This window comes from Artibeus jamaicensis, unplaced genomic scaffold (genome assembly GCF_021234435.1).
Source record: "Artibeus jamaicensis isolate MK-2021 breed Jamaican fruit bat unplaced genomic scaffold, CSHL_Jam_final scaffold_461, whole genome shotgun sequence".
In the NCBI taxonomy this organism is placed as follows: domain Eukaryota; kingdom Metazoa; phylum Chordata; class Mammalia; order Chiroptera; family Phyllostomidae; genus Artibeus; species Artibeus jamaicensis.
Window position 1 is genome coordinate 9,231,207 of NW_026522045.1, and position 23,300 is coordinate 9,254,506.

Consider the following 23,300-nt stretch of genomic DNA (forward strand, 5'->3'; position numbering starts at 1 on the left):
TCTCAAGTAACCCTTTGTCTGTTCCTCAGTCTCCTAGAGCTCTGCACAAGTGATCCTTGAATAGACTCTTGAAATGATTATGCTTCCCTGTGTGACTGCTCTGTGTACTGCTGAAATGGAACTGAACCTCATCTGCCCACCCAGCCCGCCCAGGGGTCTCGCTTGACAGAACTCAGTTTGAATTTTGGTTTTACCACTTACTAGGTGTATGATATTGAGTAAGTCACTAAAATTCTCTGAGTTTCAGTTTCCCCATCTGCAAAATGGGAATAAAAATAACTCTATATTGTAAAATGGTTATGATAATTACATGAAATAATTGATCTCTAAAGCAGTTGGCATATTAAGTGCTTAAAAGATGCAAGTTGATTTCCCCTTCTTTTCCCTTTACACTTGGGCAGCACAAAAATCCTCTGCTTTTGTTTAACCCTTTTGGGAGCTTCACATCATTTAACGTCAATAGTAGTGGGGATAGTAATAAGGAAAAATAAGTACATGGAAAAACAATAATCAATGGTGGCTTTTTTTCCCAACCCAACCCTGATTTTGCAGTGGAGATACTTTGACATAGCAATTGTCCCAAACAGAAAGGTGACAGCCCAAGGTGAGAAATATCTACTAAGACATAATGACAACTGTGTGAAAATACACCTATACATGCACATATTTAATGTGAAGATATACCTGCACATTCATGTTTCAAAATTATAAGAGAATAAAGAAAGATGAAAACATGTTTGTTAGGATAGTAAAAATGTGTTGTAATGTTATCTTAATATTATGAAGCCTGTGAAGAGGGATACTCTTTCCATGACATACTTAAATTTCCTTACCCTCTTTCCAAAAGAACAGCAGGAGGACAGGGTGCTGTAGTAAAGGGAATTGCACAGTGCGAATAACATGCCCCATCTCATCTGTCCTTCTGCCTAGCCTTCCATTAACCATCATGATCTACCAGAAGCCAGAGAGTTTCCTGTCTGTGGTGCTTCAATGCCCTTGCATCATTAATATCATCATCTCTACCCTTCTTCTAGGAGTGGATCTTATGAGGGAGGTATGGAAGGAGTTGTGCATGCTTAGCTGTCAGTTCAAACCTTTCAGAGAGCCAGCAGGGGACAAAGGCAGCAATCACTGTGTAACATTCTGGACTTTCTTGACAGGTGAATACTGCTATGCATGAGGCAAAACTTATGGAAGAATGTGACGAGTTGGTAGAGATCATCCAGCAGAGGAAGCAAATGATTGCTGTCAAAATCAAAGAGACAAAGGTAAAGCACAGTGCTTCAGTGAGGCCAAGGCAGAGTTGACATTACCAATGTCAAGGCTTTATCCTGATTGTTCCAGGTGAATTCAGATCATGAAAGCAAGACAAAAAGAGATTTTAGTCGGAGGAAGGCAAAGAAGCGATGTCTGGCTTAGTGATATAAATCCCATTAAAAAGCTGGCACTTCTGGGGTATCAGAAACATTCTATATCTTGACCTGGTAGTGGTAACATGGGTGTGTGTCTATGCAAAAAATCATTGAGTTGCATACTTCAGATTTGAGTACTTAAATATATGTATAAGTCAATACAAAAAGAAAAGAATAGTGGTAGAAATGTGGACCAGAATTATGGAAGGACTATGAAGGCCATAAGTACTTTTGGCTTAATCTGAAATGCATTGATAAATCACTCTAGTTTCTTAGGAAGAGAGAACACTGATTGATATGGCAGAGGTGTGCAGGGTATATCAGAATGAGATGATACTGAAGTCAGGGAAGCCAGTTAGGAGGCTTATGGACCGATTCTTGGTATGAGTTGAAGACCTAAACTAATAAAGTGACAACCTGAATGGAAGAGAAGAATATAATAGGCATTTTTAGAAAAGAAAGGATTAGAAAAATTGATTAATTAGATAGAGAAGATGAAGGGCACAGAGAAGACTTCAAGGCTTTTAGCTTGGGAACTAAAGAATCATGACCAATAAAGTCATGTGTGGGCCCCCATGCATCTATATGGTTTTAGGCTTGTTGGTTTTCTGCTCAGTGCTATTATGAATCTCATGCTGCGTGTACAATGTAAGAAGTTATTAGAACCCAGAGTAATGGCTAATATTTTATTTCATGTTGGGTGGTTCCAGCTAATATAGAAACTGAAATTTTCAAGAGTACAGGTCTGTAAACACCCAGGTATGTTCAAAGACACTTAGAGAAATATATACATAGAAATGTAGAATCTCAATTAAAAAAAAAGGAGAAGCTGAGACTGAAGATGGCAGTGAGGTAGGTGGGAGCTGAACCCACTTGCTCATGTACCCAACTGGGACACCTAGCTGATCTTCTGAAAAACAGAGTGAACTGCCAATGGAATCCCAGCTTTTATGGAATTTGGAGGCCAAAATTGTAGAGGACATTGAAAGCCAGATGGTAAGGTGATTGTGTTGAGACTGTAAGGTCTCTGGGACCTGAGTGGGGATCAAGGCTGCTGTGGTCCTGGGCCTGGCGCCTGGTGCCAGGGTCAGTGGCTAGCACAGGAGCTTTGGAGGAGAGCCAGATCAGTGATTGTAACTCTGAAGCTCCCTCCTCTACCAGAGTAGGCAAGGCAGCACCATACCAGGAGACACCTGGATGCTTGGTCTCTGAAGAGAATAAAGATGCAGTACGAGATGCACAGAGACAGTATGCCCCCACTGGGACTGTGGTCTCTGGGTAGGACATTACCCGAGAAATTGGGGAGCTAGGTGACATCTGGAGAGAGGAGAAGAGTTGCAGTGTGGTAGACCCTGACCCAGAGAGTCTACAGACTAGGCAGAGAGTTGTGATGTGTGAAAAGTCAAGCACTTGTTAAGAATGGCAGACACAAACAAGAGGAATTTACTAAAAAAAAAAAAAGGCTCTCAGCTGCTTTTTAAGGAACTCTCAGAGTGACTGGGCCAGCAGAAAGGGAGGAGGAGGGGCATGATTTGCTCCAAATCAGGGAGCCTCATGGACTGATCAAGGTGGGGCAGCAGGGGCTCAGAGGGGTAGCAGTCCCCAGAGAGACTTAATTTAAGAGGGGAATTAAACTGCCCTGTAGGGACTTTGAGAGTGTGCAGCATTCAGGCCAGCAAAGAGGGAGGAGGTGGAGTGTGAGTTGCTCCTAATCAGGGCACCTCACAGGCAGAACAACGTGGTGGATTAAAGGCACCAGCTTAGTGCAGATGGATAGTGGGGGCCTGGCAGCACTCCGAAGGCCTGGGCTAGAAGCTAAGCACCTGTAAATATTGTAGCCCAGACCTAGCCTCCATCCTGACAAAACCACAGGAAAGGAAAAAAGCGAAGCCCAGCCATCTTCTGCCTGCAGCATCCAGGAAGGCCAGCAGAACTCCCTTAGCAGGTTTAAACTCAACAGTAGGCTTTCTTTTTTCTCTTTTCCCAAGTGTGAAACAATAAGACCTAGAGCTGTGACAGAACCAGAAACAGATCCAGAGGGGCATCACAAGGCTAACACCAACAACTAAGAAACTGAGAAAAATTTCACTTTGCTATCCTATAGAACTTGTATTTTATTGTTTACTTTTATTTTTTATATTTTTATTTATTTTATTTGATTACTATTTTTTATTTTCTTTCTGTTTAGTTTTATTTGTTTAATTACATTGACTGGTTTTCTTTCTTTTCTCTTTCCTATTGCATTTTAGTTTTTCTTCTTTCACTTCACTCATTCCAACAACACACTACTCTTGGTCTTTTACTTTCTATTCTTTTTATTCAGATCATATATTTCTTGTCATATTATTGTTGTTTCAAAATTATTGTACATAATTGTTCCATATTATTGTAAATACTACACAGCACCCCTCCCTAGTCTTGGCCCATTTCACTATCTTCCTGAGCTTTATTACTGTTGTGGTTAACCCTATTCTCTTGCAGGCTATGCCTAGTTTCTATCCTTTACTCTCACTATATCTCACCATCTAACCTCACACAAATGCTAAATTTTCTGGCTATAGCTCACATTCCTTCTCCCCTCTAATATGGCTTTTATCTGTTTTTGAGATTTTATAAGAAGTGGTTAGTTGGGTGAAATATCATGGTTATTGCTATACTTCTCCAAAGGATCTCTTAACTGTTCTCTACTTCTTGATACTTTAAATGCCATAGAATACTCTCCCACTGCCTTAATCCATTATGCCTTCACTCTGCTACTGATCACATACAAGATAAGGTAGGAGTTGTGAACATCAGTAAACTTTCCGGAGAAGAGAACCCAACAACAAAGGAACTGTCAAAGGTAAAAACCAAATAAAACAAGAGAGCTCACACAAACAGAAGAAAGGACAACCCTAGAATATGTGGATTTGACAATGAGATCAAAGAGACCACACCACTGAATCCCACTGAACTCCTACCACAAGAATTCCTACCATAGAAGTTTACCCTACAAAGACAGCTAGCAAAGCAGAACATCAGGAAGCACAGAAACAAACAAAAAGACTCACCTAAAATGGGGGGGACAAAGAAAGAACCTGCAAAAAAAAACAATGGAAGTCTCCCCACTAAAAGAACTAAATGAATTGGAGACAACCAACTATCAGATACAGATGTCAAAAGAATGGTTATAAGAATACTCAAGGAGCTCAGAGACAACTAAAAGGAACCGAGTAAGAACTAAAATAGTTTGAAAAAGGAAATAGAAACTATAAACAAGAACCAGAAAGAAATGAAGACTACAATTTCTGAAATTAAAATAAAAAACACTAGAAGAAATTACAAGCAGGCTGCATGGAGCAGAGGACTGAATGAATTAGTAAGCTGGAAGACAAGGTGGAAAGAAACACCCAGGTAGAGCAGCTGCAGGAAAAAAGACTCAAAACATATGAAGAGAGTTTACGGGAACTCCAAGACAATAAAAAACACAACAACATTTGAATCATAGGAATACCATAAGGAGAAGAAAAGAACTAAGGAATAGAAACCCTGTTTAAAAAAATAATGCCAGAAAACTTTCCAAACCTGGAGAAGGAAAAGCCTTGCAAGTTCAGGAAGCACACTGAGTCCCAATTAAGACGAACCCAATGAGGCCTATTCTAAGAAACTTCATAATTAAAATGCCAAGTTTTAAAGACAAAGAGAGAATTTTTTTTACATTTTCATTTTATTATTATTTAATTTTTAATTGTTGTTCAAGTACAGTTTTTGCCTTTTACTCTCATCCCAGCCCACCCCCAGTTCTCATCTCCCTCCTGTTTCCACTCCCATATGATCTCACCTTTAACAGGAACCTAATCAACAAAATAAACAAACAAGCAAAATATAACCAAAGACACTGAAATATAGAACAGGCTGACAATGACCAGAGTGGAGAGGGGAAGGAATTTTGGGGGGGAAAAGGGAAGGGTTTACAGGAACAAGTATAAAGGACACATGACCAAAGAGAGAATCTTAAAAGCATCAAGGGAGAAACCAGAAGTAACATACAAGGGGGTTCTGATAAGGCTAGCAGCTATTTCTCAACAGATACACTTCAGGCTGGGAGAGAATGGCAAAAAAATATTACAAATAATGAAAAGAAAAACTTTGCAACCAAGACTACTTTGCCCAGTGAGGCTCTGAATTAAAATGGAAGGTGAAATGAGTTTCCCTGACAGAAGAAAGCTGAAAGAATACGCTTCTACCAAACCAGCACTGCAAAATATGCTAAAGGAACTGCTATAAGACAAGGAAAGAAAAGAGTGAGAGAGAGGAACACAGGTACAAAGGGGGGAAATGAATGAGTACCTATGAATAATAACTTTAAATATTAATGGATTAAATGCTCCAATCAAAAGACATAGGGTAGCTGAATGGATACGAGAATATGACCCACACATATGCAGCCTACAGGAGACACATCTCAGGGAAAATAACAAAACAAACACAGACTGAAAGTGAATAATTGAAAAAATATTCCAAGCAAATAGACAGGAAAAAAAGCTGAAGTAGCAATATTTATATCAGACAAAATAGACTTCAAAAATCCATAAAAGACACAAAAGTATACTTCATAATATTTGAGGGAAGAATCCATAAAGAAGATATAAATATTGTAAACATTATGCACCCAATATAGGAACACTGAAATATATAAGGAAAACATTGGAGAACTTCAAGAAAAATGTAGACAGCAACACACTTAAAATAGAGGATTTCAATACCCAACTGTCAAAAATGGATAGAGCTTCCAAACAAAATATCAAAAAAGATATTGTGGCATTGAACAATGTCCTAGATCAAATGGACTTGACAGGAATAAATAGAACCTTTCACCCAAAGAAGCAAAGTACACATTCTTTTCAGATGCACATGGAACATTTTCAAAGATAGACCACATAACAGGACACAAAACCAATCTCAACAAATTCAAGAAAATCGAAATCATAGCAAGCATTTCTCAGACCAAAAAGGACTGAAACTAGAAACCAACCTCAAGGAAAATATTAAAAAACTCTCAAGTTCATGGGGATTGAATAGCATGCTATTAAACAATGAATGGGTTAAGAATGAGATCAAGGAAGAATCAAAAAGTTTCTGGCAACAAATGAAAATGAACACACAACAGTCCAAAACCTATGGGAAACAACAAAGGCAGTCCTGAGAGGAAGGTTTGTAGTGGTCTTACCTAAAAAAGATCGAAACATTTCAAATAAATGAACTAACTCTACATCTACAAGAACTGGGGGAACAATTACAAACAAAGCCCAGAATGAGTAGAAGGAAAGAAATAACCAAGATCAGAGCAAGATTAAATGACATAGATTCTAAAACAATAATCCAAAAATTCAATACATCCAGGAGTTGGTTCTTTGAAAAGATAAACAAAATCAACAAGCCTTTAAATAGACTCATCAAGAAAAAAGAGAGAACCCAAATAAACAAAATCAGAAATTAAAGAGATTACAAATGATATCACAGAGATACAAAGGATTGTAACAAATTACTACAAACAACAATATAACAAGAAATTTGAAAATAGGATGAAATGAACAAATTTCTAGAAAAATATAATTTTCTATAACTTAATGAAGAGAAAGAAGAAAGCAGAAATAGAAAAATAACAGTTGATGAAATTGAAGCAGTAATCAAAAAACTCCCAGCACACAAAATCTCTGGGCCTGATGATTTCACAGAATATTACCAAAATTTTAAGGAGGAGCTAACATCTATTCTCAGACTATTCAAAAAATCTAAGAAGAGGGAAGACTCCCAAACTCTTTCTCTGAAGCCAGCATCATCCTAATCCCAAACACAGATAAAGACAAAACAAAGAAAGAAAACTACAGGCCAATATCACTGGTGTCATAGATGCTAAAAACCTAAACAATATATTGGCAAACCGCATCCAGCAGTACATTAAAAAGAACATACACCATGATAAAGTGGGATCCCATTGATGCAAGGATGGTACAACATTCACAAATCAATAAGTGTAATACATCACATAAACAAGGAAAGACAAAAATCACATAATCATATCAATAGGTGCAGAAAAAGCACTTAATAAAGTACAGCACCCATTTATGATAAAAACACACAGCAAAGTGGGAGTAGAGGGAGCATTCCTCAGCATGATAAAGGCTATATATGAGAAATGTACAGCCAACATCATACTCAATGGGAAAAAACTAAAAGTTTTCACATGAGATCAGAATCAAGACAAGGATGACCAGTTTCACCTCTTGTATTCAATATAGTATTGAACATCCTAGCCACAATGATCAGATGAGAAAGAGAAATTAAAGGCATCCAAATCAGAAAGGAGGAAGTAAAACTGTCACTGTGTGCAGATGATATGATAGTGTACATAGAAAACTCTATAGACTTTACCAAAAAACTACTTGACCTAATAAGCAAATTTGGTAAAACGGCAGGGTTCAAAGTCAGTATTCAGAAGTCAGAGGCATTGATATACCCAAGCAATGAAAGATCAGAATCAGAAATTGGGGGGGGGGGGGCGGAATCCCATTTGCTATAGCAATAAGAAAAATAAAGTACCTAGGAATAAACCTTCCCAAGGAGGTAAAAAAACTACACAATACTGTGTTTTTGGGAAGATGGCAGAGGAGTAGGAAAAAGTATTTTGCTTCCCCCCATGCACCAGAGAAAAACTGAGCTGATCTGCAGAGGAGCACAATGGAGAGCCAACAGGTACCCAGTATATAGGAAGGTAGGACTCCAGAAATTGGAGCACTCTGAATGACCAAAAGGTGAGGAGAGACAGCTACAGGTCAACAAGGTCCCAGGGAACAGTGCCGAGGCTGCAGGCCCTCCTCTGGGCCAGGGCCAGGCTGAGCCAGGGCCCAGCCGTACCCAGGCCCAGGTTGGTCCACCTCAGTCTCTGAGAGAGCCTCAGATTCTGTGAACCGAGGGCTGCCTCAAGGACCTTGGGAGAGAGCCAGTCACCAGCTCCCTCCCTACCCAGCTGGGCGCAGTTTGAAAAAACACAAAGAGAGATTTGTTTGCTTGGAGTATCAGGGAGAGGAGTAGGTATGAAGAAGCAAAACAGAGAGCTTTGATCACATGTGGAGTCTGTGGATTCCGGCTTGGGACAATTGAGAGTCACCCTTGTGTCCCCTGTTGCACTAGGCCTGGGCCGGGTCTTTTGGGTCTGCTGTGGGCTCTGGGAACTGGGAGCAGAGGGCTGGCTGCAAGTCCCCTGGGAGAGAGCCAGTCATCAGCTCCCTCCCTCCCACCCTACCCAGCTGGGCACAGTTTGAAAAATGCCAGGAGAGATCTATGCTTGGATGTCAGAGAGAGGAGTGGGTATGAAGAAGCAAATCAGAGAGCATTGATCACACGTGGAATCTGTGGTCACCAGCTTGGGAGAATCAAGAGTCACCTTTGCAATCCCACATAGCACTGGGAAGGGTTCATGCCCAGGCTGGTGGGACCAGAGAAGCCTGGTTGGGATGCATGTCCACACCCCAGGCCAGGACTGTGAATCCTGGGGAAAATCTGCTCTCAGTGGGGCGCTGAGGAGAGTATTTTGAGACCAGCTGAGTTCACCCAGAAGGGAGAAAGACAGAACTAATCAACCCTCAGACTGCTACAGCTAGTGTGAACAGGAGAAAAGGCTTGACCAGATGGAAACCAACAAGAGGTTTTTTGTTTTTTTGTGTGTTTTTTAAAATAATCTTTTATTTTTTAACTTTATTATTGTTTTATCTTTCAATACTTTTACCCTCTCTCTTCTTGTTTCTTGTTTTATTCCTTCTTTCTTTCTTTCCAAACCTACCACTTTCTCCTCCCTTCTGCTGCCTCTTTTTTCCTTTCTTTTCAACCCCCTCCCCCTCAAGTGAGACAAAAGACTTGAAACAGCAAAAAGACCAGAGTTGGACTCAAAGAGGGGGCATCCCAAAAGTACAGACAGAGAGACAAAATTCACTTTGCTATAACAGAAAAACTACAAGTTACTACATATTTGAATTTTTTCATTATTATTACATCTTTTAATAGTATCTCTGTATTCCTCCTCTTTCTGTATAGTATTCTTTACCTTGGCTGGATATATTGTACCACTTTACAGGTTTCTGCTGTCCCCTCAACCATAGTGTATTGCTAATTTACTGTTCTTTACTTCCCCTTGCCCAGTTAGCAAACTATTGAAAGTCCAATATTCCCTAATCTTGGTATATCATAGATTCTGTCATATGGTTGTGCTCTAATTTTATTGTAAATAATAGTTGTTGCATGCTGTTGTAAATACTAACCCCCCCCCCCCCCGATCTTAGCCCACTACATTGTTGCTTGAACAATAATACTGCAGTGGATGACTCTGTTCCCTCTCACACTACACCTATTTACCATCCCTAATTCTCACCTTACCTCAGAATTTGACCTCCCTCAACCTCACTACTCTCTGGATCCAAATCACAAGCCTCCCCTCCCCAACAAGAACCTTATCTTCCTTCCACCCATTCTGAAAAGTGGCTAGGTGGGTTGAAGATTATGGTTGTCGCTGTACATACTCCAGGGAGTGCCTATCTCTTCTCTACCAGATGCTACTGTAAATATCATAGAATACTCTCCTGCTGTCATAAACCAGTTTGCCTTCCCCTCCAACTGATAACAACAACAACAACAAAAAGAATAGGTAGAAGCGGTGAACACCAGGATACCCAAAGGAAGAGGAAACCCAACAACAAAGGAAGGTGAAGGAGAGAGTAGAAACCACACAAACCTCAACCCAATATCTACCTGGAAATACAATTAAACGGCGGAGAAATTTCCCAGGGCAAACAACTGAACAAGAGCAAAACAGAATATTCAAAACCTTGTATATGCAGAACTAGCTTCAAAGCAACCCACCCTCACCAGCACAGCACATTAAAACAGGTAGGGGACAGAGGGACCATCAGTTCACCAGCTGGTGGGAAAAACCTCCCCCACACAAAAAGACCCAGAAACAACAAAAACCCAAAGACACACCCAGAGCCAATGTTAAGGATAGTCCAAGACCAGTGATTTGGGGAGATCAAGTAGACTACACCACTGAATCTCACAGGTATTATACCACAGAAGTGCACACCATAAATCCAGGAAGCCAGAAGAAATCACTTTAAGAAGCTGAAGCTAACAAGAAGAGTCTCACAAACAATGGGAAGACAAAAAAATGAAAGGAAAGGAGGAAGCCTCAGAAAGAATGCTAGATGAAATAGAGTCAAGTCAACTATCAGATATTTAATTCAAACCACTGGTTATCAGGAAGTTCAAAGAGCTCACAATGAGCTACCATAAACTAAAGGAGAGCTACAATGAACTCACTGCAAACTATATCAACATGAAAAAGAAAATAGAAACTATCAGCAAGGGCCAAGAGGAAATGAAGAATACAATTTCTGAGCTGAAGAACATAGTGGAAGGTATGAAAGCAGGATCGATGAAGCAGAAGATCGGATAAGTGGGTTGGAGGACAAAGTAGAAAGAAATGCCCAGAAAGAGCAAGAAAAGGAAAAGAGGCTCAGAAAGAATGAAGAGGGATTAAAAGAAATACAAGACAATATAAAACATAATAATACCCGAATAATAGGGATACCAGAAGGAGAAGAAGAAGAGCAAGGGATAGAAAATCTATTTGCAAAAGTAATGATGGAAAACTTCCCTAATTTGATGAGAGAAAAAGTCACACAAATCCAGGAAACACAGAGAGTATCAATCAAGAGGAACCCAAAGAGGCCCACTTCAAGGCACATCATCATTAAAATGGTAAAATTTCAAGACATAGAGAGAATCTTAAAGGCAGCAAGGGAGGAAAAGGAAGTAACCTATAAGGGAGCCACAGTAAAGTTAGCAACTGACTTCTCAATGGAAACACTCCAAGCCAGAAGAGAATGGCAAGAAATATTCCAAGTAATGAGAAACAGAGGCCTGCAACCAAGGCTACTTTACCCAGCAAGGCTCTCAATCAAGATAGAAGGTCAAATATAGAGCTTCCAAGACAATGGAAGTCTAAAAGAATACACCTCCACCAAACCAGCTCTGCAAGAAATACTAAAAGGTCTGCTTTTAAAAAAGGAAGGAAAAGAGAGAGACAATGACAAGCACAGGTATAAAAATGACCATGACTAAGTACCTATCAATAATATCCTTAAACGTAAATGGACTAGATGCTCCAATCAAAAGACATTCATTCAATAGCTGAATGAATAAGAAAGCATGATCCACACATTTACTGCCAACAAGAGACCCACCTCAGGACAAAAGACCATCACAGACTAAAAGTGAGGGGCTGGAAACAAGTTTTCCAAGCAAACGGCCAGGATAAAAAGCTGGGGTAGCAATACTCATATAAGACAAAATAGACGTCAAAAAAAGGACCATAAAAAGAGACCCAGAAGATCACTTCATAATACTCAAGGGAAGAATCCACCAAGAAGACATTAACATCATAAATATATATGCACTCAACATAGGAGCACCCAAATATATAAAGAAAATCTTAGAGGAGTTCAAGAAAGATATTGACAACAACACAATTATAGTAGGGGATTTTAACACACGCTGTCAAAAATGGACAGATCTTCCAAACAAAAAATCAACAAAGATATTGCAGCATTAAACAACACCCAGATGAAATGGACTTAACTGATATATATAGAGCCCTTTATCCCCAAAAAGCTAAATACACATTGTTTTCAAAATCACATGGAACATTTTCAAAGATAGACCACATGATTGGACACAAAATGAGCCTCAACAAATTTAAGAAAATTGAAATCATCCCATGCATTTTCTCCGACCACAAGAGACTGAAACTAGAAACCAACCTCAAGACAAAAGACCCAAAACATTCAAAATCATGGAGATTAAATAGCATGCTATTAAACAACGAATGGGTCAAGAATGAAATTAGGGAAGAAATCAAAAAGTTTCTGGAAACAAATGAAAATGATCTCACAACAACCCAAAACTTATGGGACACAGCAAAGGCAGTCCTGAGGGGGAAGTTCATAGCAATACAGGTCTACCTAAGAAAGATAGAAACATTTTAAACAAACAACCTAACCCTAAGCCTACAAGTACTTGAGGAACAACAACAAAGACAGCACAGAGGAAGTAGAAGGAAGGAAATACCAAGATCAGAGCAGAATTAAATGACATACAGACTAAAAATATAATTCTAAAAATCAATGAATCCAGGAGCTGGTTTTTTTAAAAGATAAACAAAATAGACAAGCCTTTAAGCAGACTCATCAAGAAAAGAAGAGAGAGCCCAAATAAACACAATCAGAAATGAAAGAGGAGAGATTACAACTGACCACACAGAAATACAGAGGATTGTAAGAAATTATTATGAAGAACTATATACCAAGAAAGTTGAAAACATAGGTGAAATGGGCAAATTTCTAGAAAAATATAATATTCCAAAACTCAATAAAGAAGAAGCAGAAAGCCTGAATAGACCAATAACAGCAAATGAAATTGAAGCAGTAATCAAAAATCTCCCGAAGCACAAAAGCCCTGGACCAGATGGTTTTACAGGAGAATTCTACAAAGCATTTAAGGAAGAGCTAACCTCCATTCTTCATAGACTATTCCAAAAAATCCAAAATGATGGAATATTCCCAAACACCTTTTATAGAATCAGCATCATCCTAATTCCAAAATCAGATAAAGACACAACAAAGAAAGAGTAGTTCAGGCCTATATCACTGATGAACATAGATGCTAAAATCCTCAACAAAATATTGGCAAACCACATCCAACAATACATTAAAAAGATCATTCACCATGACCAAGTGGGATTCATCCCAGGGATGCAAGGATGGCTCAATATTCCCAAATCAGTAAATGTAATACATCATATAAACAAAAGCAAAGACAAAAACCACAAGATCATATTAATAGATGTGGAAAAAGCTTTTGATAAGGTGCAACACCCATTTACGATAAAAACACTCAGCAAAGTGGGAATACAGAGAGCATTCCTCAATATAATAAAGGCCATATATGAGAGACCTACAGCCAATATCATACTCAATGGGAAAAAACTAAAAGCTTTTCCACTAAGATCCAGAACAAGACAAGGATGTCCACTTTCACCACTTCTATTCAATATAATTTTGGAAGTTTTGGCCACAGCAATCAGGCACAAAAAGGAAATAAAAGGCATCCAAATTGGAAAGGAGGAAACAAAACTGTCACTGTTTGCAGATGACATGATAGTGTACATGGAAAATCCTATAGACTCTACCAAAAAACTGCTCGAACTAATTAATGAATTTGGCAAAACAGCAGGATACAAAGTGAATATACAGAAATCAAAGGCATTTTTGTATACCAACAATGAAATAGCAGAAACAGAAATCAAGGAAAAAATCCCATTCGGTATAGCAAAAAGAAAGATAAAATATCTAGGAATAAACCTAACGAAGGACATAAAAGACCTGTACTCAGAAAACTACACAACACTGAAGAAACAAATCAAGGAAGACACAAACAAATGGAAACACATACCATGTTCATGGATTGGAAGAATTAACATCATCAAAATGTCCATACTACCCAAAGCAATATACAAATTCAATGTAATACCTATTAAAGTACCAATGACATACTTCACAGATATAGAACAAACAGTTCCAAAATTTATATGGAACCATAAACGACCCTGAATAGCAGCTGCAATTTTGAGAAAGAAGAACAAGGTAGGAGGGATCACAATACCTGATATCAAACTGTATTACAAGGCCACTATAATGAAAACAGCCTGGTACTGGCATAAAAACAGGGACATAGACCAATGGAACAGAACAGAGAGCCCAGAAATCAACCCAACTCTCTACAGTCAATTAATGTTCTACAAAGGGGGCAGTAAGATAAAATGGAGTAAAGATAGCCTCTTCAACAAATGGTGTTGGGAGAACTGGACAGCTACATGCAAAAAAATGAAACTTGAGCACCAACTTACACCATACACCAAAATAAATTCAAGGTGAATAAAAGACTTAAATGTAAGCCATGACACCATTAAAGTCCTAGAGGAGAACATCGGCAAGAAAATCTCAGATGTTTCACGCAGCGACTTTTTTACTGATATGTCCCCTAGAGCAAGGAATATAAAGGAAAGAATAAACAAATGGGATCTCATCAAAATAAAAAGCTTCTGCATGGCTAAAGAAAACAGTATTAAATTAGCAAGACAACCAACTGTATGGGAAAACATATTTGCCAATGATACCTCAGACAAAGGTTTAATCTCCAAAATATACAAAGAACTTATACGACTCCACTCTAAGAAGACACCCAACCCAATTAAAAAATTGGAAAAGGACTTGAACAAACACTTCTCCAAGGAGGACATACAGAAGGTCCAGAGTCACATGAAGAGATGCTCAATATCGTTAGCTATCAGAGAGATGCAAATTAAAACCACAATGAGATACCACTTTACACCAGTCAGGATGGCTATCATAAACAAAGCAACAAACAACAAATGTTGGAAAGGGTGTGGGGAAAAGGGGTCCTTAGTTCACTGTTGGTGGGATTGCAGACTGGTACAACCATTATGGAAAACAGTATGGAATTTTCTCAGAAAAATAAAAATCCACCTGCCTTTTGACCCAGCAATTCCACTGCTGGGATTATATCCTAAGAATCCTAAAACATCAATATCAAAGAACCTATGCACCACAATGTTCATAGCAGCACAATTTACAATAGCCAAGAGTTGGAAGCAACCTAGGTGCCCGTCAGTAAATTAATGGATCAAAAAACTATGGTGCATATACACAGTGGAATTCTGTGCAGCAGAAAGATAGAAGGAGCTCCTACCCTTTGCAACAACATGGATGGAACTGGAAAGTATTATGCTGAGTGAAATAGGCCAGGTGTTGAAAGACAAATACCATATGATCTCACCTTTAACAGGAAGCTAAACAATGAAAGAAACAAACAAGCAAAATAAAACAAAGACACTGAAATAGAGAACAAGGGGGCAGTGACCAGAGGGGAGAGGGGAGGTAATTTCAGGGGAAAAAGGGGAAGGATTTACAGGAATTAGCATAAAGGATACATGGACAACAACTAAGGGGGGTGGAAATGGAAGGTAGATGGGGAGTACTTGGGTGGTAGGCTGGGATGGGAGTAAAAAACAGAACACTGTACTTGAACAATAATTAAATAAATTTTAAAAAATGAAAAAAACTACACAATACTGAAGAAAGAAATTTAGGAAGACACAAATGGAAACATATACCATGTTCATGAACTGGAAGAATTAATATCATCAAAATGTCCATACTACCCAAAGCAATTTATAGATTCAGTGCAATCCCTACTGAAATAGCAGTGACATATCTAACAGATATAAAACAAATATTTCAAAAATTTATATGGAACCATGAATGACCCTGAAGAGCCACAGCAATTTTGAGAAAGAAGAACAAAGTAGGAGGGATCAAAATACTTGATAGCAAAATAGATTACAAGTACACTGTAATTAAAACGATATGCTACTGGCATAAAAGCAGACACATAGATCAGTGGAACAGAACAGAGAGCCCAGAAATAAACCCAAGTCTCTCTGGTCAATCAATATTTGACCAAGGAGGCAGCAGCATAAAATGGAGTAAAAATAGAGTTTTTAACAAATGGTGTTGGGAGATCTGGACAGCTACATGGGAAAAAAAAAGAGAAAGAAAGAAAAAAGAAAAGAAAAAGAAACTGTATAACCAACTTACACAAAAATAAATTCAGGGTTGATAAAAGACTTAAGTATAATTCATGAAACCAAAGAAGTCCTAGAAAAGAACATAGGCAGGAAAATCTCAGATTCTCATACAGCAATATTTTCACCAATAGGTCCTCTACAGCAAGGGACATAAAGGAAAGAATAAACAAATGGGATCTTATAAAAATAAAAAGTTTCTGCATGGCTAAAGAAAACAGCATTAAAATGAAAAGAGAACCAACCATATGGGAAAACATATTTCCAATGATACCTCGGACAAGAGTTTGAACTTCAAAATATATAAAAACAAAGACACTGAAATAGAAAACAGGGGTACAGCGGGGAGAGGGGAGGGAATTTAAGGGGAGAAAGAGGAGGGATTTAGAGGAACAAGTATAAAGGACACAGGGACAATAACTAAGGGGGGATGGAAATGAGAGGGAGGTGGGGAGCACTGAGCGGGATGGGATGAGATGGGAGAAATAAACAGAAAACTGTACTTGAAAAATAGTTAAATAAAATTTTAAAAAAAGAACTCACATGCCTCCACTTCAGGAAGAGAAATGATCCAATTAAAAAATGGGTACGGGAACTGAACAGACACTTCTCCAAGGAGGACATACAAAGGGCCCAGAGACATATGAAAGAATGCTCAGCATCACAAGTTGTCAGAGAAATGCTAATTAAAACTGCAGTGAGATACCACTTCATGCCAGTGACAATGGCCATCATAAACAAATCAACAAACAAGTGTTGGAGACCATGTGGATAATAGTGAACCCTAGTGCACTCTTGGTGGGAATACAGACTGGTGCAGCCAGTGTGGAAATCTGTATGAAATTTTTTCAGAAAACTAAAAATGGAACTGCCTTTTCACCCAGCAATACCACATATAGGAATATACCCTAAGAACCCTGAAACACCAATTCAAAAGAACCTATGCACCCCAATGTTCATAGTAGCACATTTACAGTTAGCCAAGTGCTAGAAGCAACCTAATTGCCCATCAGTATATGAGTGGATCACTAGAATATTGGACTGCAGAAAAGAAAGAGAGAGAGAGGAAGGAAGGAAGGAAGGAAGGAAGGAAGGAAGGAAGGAAGGAAGGAAGGAAGGAAGGAAGGAAGGAAGGAAGGAAGGAAGGAAGGAAGGGCTACTACCCTTTGTAATAACAGGGATGGAACCGGAAAGCATTATACTAAGTAAAATAAGCAAGGTGGTGAAAAAGAAATACTATATGATCTTATCTGTAAGTGGAACCTAATCAACAAAACAAACAAGCAACCAAAATATAACCAGAGACACTGAATTTAAGAACAAACTGACAGTAACAGGAGAGGAGTGGGGAGAGGGATAATAGAAGGTAATAGAAGGGCCATCAAGGAACGTGTGTAAAGGACACATGGGCAAAGCCAAAGGGGGCAGGTTGAAGGATGGGAGGTGGGATTGGGTAGGGTGGGGGTCATGGTGGGGTCAAAATGGAGACAGCTTTACTTGAACAACAGTAAAAAAAGGAGATGCTTTTTATGAAACATGTATGTGAAAATATGTTGACAATGAAAAGTAAATAATGGTGATCCCTTGGTGGTAGTGTTTCTTTTTATACTTTTTATTTTCTGCATTTTCTATATGAGCAAGCATTGCTTTTTTGACCAGAAAATTAATGTTATCAATAAAAAGAGAAAGTAGACAAGCTAGAGCATATGACCCTGGTCCAGGATAAGTGGACTGTAGGTAGGAGGAGGGTTTGGTATGGCAGACATAGAGAATAGGGTGAGAAGGTGAGTGGTTGGTACAGTGAGTGGCTGGATATTAATATTAATAGGCCTTAATTTTAGAATCACTGAAGCAGATCTCTTTCATGTTGTTTTTTTTTTCATTTTTAATTAAGCACTGGATGTTTTGTCTTATTTTTCTGTTGTTAATTCCTTTAAGGTTATGAAACTGAGAAAGTTGGCACAGCAGGTTGCTAATTGCCGCCAGTGTCTTGAACGATCAACAGTCCTTATCAACCAAGCTGAGCATATCTTGAAAGAAAATGACCAAGCACGGTTTCTCCAGTCTGCAAAAAATATTGCTGAGAGGTAAGCTTCTTATATTCTTTTGACATGCCTGCGCTTATGAAAAGGGACCAACTTAAAATCACTTAATTCTGTTCAGTCATGTATTTAGCAGCTGCCACCTCAAGAGTTTACCAGCTAGTTTATTACTAAGCCTCAGTGACTGATCACCCTGTGGATTTCTGGAACCCTTCTCTGTCTTTGCAGCCTATTCTTCATTTGCAAAGATTCTGAGGTCTAAAGTGAAACATTGTTCAGTATATTCACTAAGGCCTCAAGGGGCTATAAGGGCTCATTAGGCTAGATTTGACCTCTTTATATCTGTCATTCACTGAAGACTTTGGCTCGAGGTTCACAGTATTCTTTTCTGCTGCTTCTGTCCTCATTCTTGGCGATGTTACCTGTTTCCACATGGCTTACTCATCTAATAATTTAGCTATCTAGTCTCCTTGCTACTTGCCATGTCCTCCTCCAGTGACCCTCACTTCTGCTCCACTTCATTCACCCACTTCTGTGGTCCATATGCTAAACCTCACTGTCATCCATAATTACACATAAATCATAAATTAAAACATTCCACTTTCAAACTACAACCTCTGTACTTAAGCTGTTTGATTTTCTTTCAGTACATCTATTCTTCAGATTCATTGGGACCTCTAAATTCTGACTCTTACCTACCAGCTACTGACTGTTTTCATGACTTTCTTCACTTCTTTCTTTGGCCTATTTAGGGTCTGTGATTTCTCATTTCATCTACTCTCTTCCATATTCCCAGTTCCCTCACCCCACTGTCTTTTTTATCCTACCAGCTTAATAATAGCCCAGCCCAGCTATTCCCATCTGTTTCATGCCTATATTTGAGTAGCAGAATCCTGTTGGAAAAAAATCGTATAACCTCTTCTGGTCAAGATAGAGGCATAGGTACCATAAGAAGGATTACAACTGACTTCAAAACTAAAAACAATCAGAACTGCCAGAACATTGAAGTGTATGGAAGTTCGACAACCAAGGATTTTATTTATTTATTTGTTTGTTTGTTTGTTTGTTTATTATTTATTTATTTATCTATGCTTTAAGAGGTTTATCTGGGTAAATAGACTATAGCAGATTGGGGGAAGTAATGAGCAGGGAGATGTCTCTGTTTGGACAGAACCTAAAAGGCAGCAGGCCCTGTGCAGTGTCACTGTGAGCACCTCTATTTGCATTGGAACCACTGGAATGAGAAGTTTGATTATGGTGCTGAAAAGAAACAATGGAAGCAGAAAGACTTATTTAAGGCACTGAAACTAACAAAGACCTATCAAAGTGGAATTCTGTATGCACTGAAAATATCTAAAATTGATGTTGGGAAAAGATAAACTCAGACAAAAGCTTGAAAGTTAAGACAATGTCAGTTTTAGAAAAAGGACAATATTCTGAATAACACATGTAACATTTCAATACCTTAAAAGCTTTTACTTTTGTTACTTTATTCTCTCGATAAATTTCATAGGGGTGAAAATAAGCTAAAATGGACAGCGATGTCTTTTTGAATATGACAGAAGTGAATAGATGGCAGAAGTTGGACTCACACTCAGTTTCCCATCACCCCTGATATCACACAGTGATTTCTGACTATAGCAATATTAACCTGGTAATGGGAACAAGTGTTCTTAAGGAAAACAAAAAGAAACAAAAGGCATTGCCTTTATTACAAATCAAATGGCTGCTCTCATATGTTTTACAATATATAAATTAAATTTTTAACATGTGTCTCATTTACTTTGGGTTATCTATGGTCTTACTTTAACTCATGAAGTTCCCTCTTTTTTCATTAATGTTTGAATACAGTTTTCTCCATTTTCCCACCCACCTTTTCTCTCACCCTACCCACCCCCACCTCCCACCCTTAATTCTACCCCCCTTTGGTTTTGTCCATGGGTCCTTTATACATGTTCATTTACAACCATTTCCCTTCTTTCCCACAGTATTTCCATCTCCCCTACCCTCTAGTTACTGTTATTTTGTTCTTAATTTCAATGTCTCTGGTTATATTTTGCTTGCTTGTTTGTTTTATTGATCAGGTTCCACTTAAAGGTGAGATCATATGGTATTTGTCTTTCACTGCCTAGCTTATTTCACTTAGCATAATGCTCTCCACTTCCATCCATGCTGTCTCAAAGAGCAGGAGCTCCCTCTCTCTTTCTGCTGTGTAGTATTCCATCACATAAATGTACCATGGTTTTTTGATCCACTCATTTACTGATGGGCACTTAGGTTGCTTCCAGCACTTGGCTATTGTAAATTGTGCTGCTATGAACATTGTGGTGCATAGGTTCTTTTGGATTGGTGTATCAGGGTTCTTAGGATATAATCCCAGCAGTGGAATTGCTGGGTCCAAAGGCAGTTCCATTTTTAGTTTTCTGAGGAAATTTCATACTGTTTTCCACAGTGGATCCACCAGTCTGTAGTCCCACCAACAAAGCACTGGGGTTCCCTTTTATCCACATCCTCTCCAACACTTGTTACTTGTTGATTTGTTTATGATGGCCATTCTCATTGGTGTGGGGTGGTATCTCATTGTGGTTTTAATTTGCATCTCTCTGATGGCTAGCAATGCTGAGCATCTTTTCATATGTCTTTGGAACCTTTGTATGTTCTCCTTGGAGAAGTGTCTGTTCAAATTTTTTTGCTAATTTTTAATTGTTTTTTTCTTTTTGTTTTTCTAGAGTTCAGTCATGTGAGTTCTTTAAATATTCTGGAGATCAAAACTTTGTGTGAGGTATCATTGGCAAATATGTTTTTTCATATAGTTGGCTCTCTTTTCATTTTGATGCTGTTTTCTGTAGCTCTACAGAAGCTTTTAATTTTGATGAGATCCCATTTGTTTATTGTTTCTTTGTGTCCCTTGCTCTAAAGGATGTATCAGTGAAAATATTGCTGTGTGGAATATCTGAGATTTTGCTATGTTCTCCTGAAGGACTTTAATGGTGTCATGACTTATATTTAAGTCTTTTATCCACCTTGAATTTATTTTTGTGTATGGTGTAATTGGTGATCAAGTTTCTTTTTTTTTTTTTTTTTTTTTTGCATGGAGCTGTCCAGATCTCCTAACACCATTTGTTGAAGATGCTATTTGTACTGCATTTTATGCCTCTTCCCACTTTGTCAAATATTAACTGACCATAAAAACATGGGTTTATTTCTGGGTTCTCTTTTCTGTTTCATTGGTCTATGTGCTTATTCTTATGCCAGTACCAGGCTGTTTTGATTACAGTGGCCTTATAATACAGTTTGATATTAGGTATTGTGATCCCTCCTACCTTGTTCTTCTTTCTCAAAATTGCTGCACCAACCAAATAGGGTTGGTTATGGTTCCATATAAATTTTTGAAGTGCTTGTTCTATATCTGTGAAATATGTCATTGGTACTTTAATAGGTATTGCATTGAATCTATAAATTGCTTTCGGTAGTATGGACATTTTGATGATGTTAATTCTTCCAATTTGTAAACATGGTATATGCTTCCATTTGTGTCTTCTTTAATTTCTTTCATCAATGTTGTGTAGTTTTCTGAGTACAGGTCTTTTATCTCCTTGGTTAGGTTTATTCCTAGGTATTTTGGTTTTTTTGTTGCTATATCAAGTGGGATTTTTCATCTTTCTATCTTTCTTTTGTTTCTATAATGTCTATTTCAAATTTTCCAAACTGATCTTAAAATTTCAGCCCTACCAACTTCCAGCTCAGGTTTAGCAAATGACTCTACCTCCTATTTTGCATACATATTGGTAGGTATGAAATGATAAAGTCTTCAACTTCTCATACTAAACTGCTGGACATATCTACAACCACATCCATCAATTCACCTTCATTCTGATTATCATAGAAGAGATTTTCCTTTATTTGTGCTTTGGTTACATGCCTTCTTTTTTTCATCCCCCATTTCATTTCTTCTCCCACTCTAGTTAGCTTCACATCTGCTTTTAAACTCATTCATGTCTCTCTTATCAATAATAATAAGAAGAATAAAAAATACCCAGTTTTCCTCTACTTTCCAATTTATGTAGCTATTGCTCAATTCCTTTCCTTCCCTTCAGAGTAAATTTATTGAAAGACTTTCTACTTCCTCACTTCTGATTTATTCTTAAACATTTAAAACTTGCTTATATTAAGGCAGTACTTTAATGTGCAGTTAATACTTTAATGTGTAGTTAAAATGTCCAATGTTACTAACAGTCATATTGCAAGAAATACCTGTCTCCTTCTCACCCAAATTTCTGCTCCTCAGCAATAATACTATTGAAAATTTACTTGTTGCTGGACATTATTATAAGCCTTTATAAACATTAACTCAATCCTCAAAATACATTATGAGATAGACACTGTTATTATCGTCATCTTACAAATGAAAGAATGAGCCTCAGGGAGGTTGTGTGACTTGCCTAATGTCACCCCACTAGTAAGGAGTAGATGCAGGAATCAAACCTAGGAAATCCAACACTATAGCCTACATGTTTGCAACAAAGCCAAGCAATTTGAGCTGTATTAGGTGTTTCTATTGGCATAATTTTTTGTTGGTAAATAACATCCTTATACTACTATTTTTCTATTTCATTTTACTTTTAAATTTTTATTGAATTTATTGGTGTGATATTGATTAATAAAATTACATAGGTTTCAGGTGTACAATTCTGTGTACACCACCTAAAGTCAAGTCTCCTCCTGTCACCATTTATTCTCCCTATATCCTCCATTACTTTCCTCCACACTCCTTCCCCTCTGGTAATCACCATGCTATTGTCTGGGTCTGGGTCTTTTTATATTTTTATTTTTGCTTAATCCCTTCACCTTTTCACCTGGTCTCACTACTATCCTCTCCTCTGTTATCTATCAGTTTGTTTTCTATCTATGCTTCTGTTTCTATTTTGATTGTTATTTTATTCATTATATTTCACATATAACTGAAATCATATGGTATGTATTTTGCTCTGACAGGCTTATTTCACTTAGCATAATGCTCTCCAGGTCCATCCATGCTGTTGCATAGGGTAAAATTTTCTTTTTTCTATGGCTGAGTAGTAATCCATTGTG

General features: G+C 38.1%; 1 protein-coding gene across 4 annotated transcripts in view; it reads left to right on the forward strand.

The window, feature by feature from the left end:
* Nucleotides 1-23,300, forward strand: part of MID2 (midline 2) — a 161,102-nt gene that overhangs the window by 103,813 nt on the left and 33,989 nt on the right. For all 4 annotated transcript variants that reach the window (XM_037167111.2, XM_037167112.2, XM_053657522.1 and 1 more), the window contains exons 4-5: nucleotides 1,161-1,268; nucleotides 18,106-18,254. In XM_037167111.2, coding sequence (XP_037023006.1) covers nucleotides 1,161-1,268; nucleotides 18,106-18,254 — 257 coding nt within the window. The remainder of the gene's footprint in view (nucleotides 1-1,160; nucleotides 1,269-18,105; nucleotides 18,255-23,300) is intronic.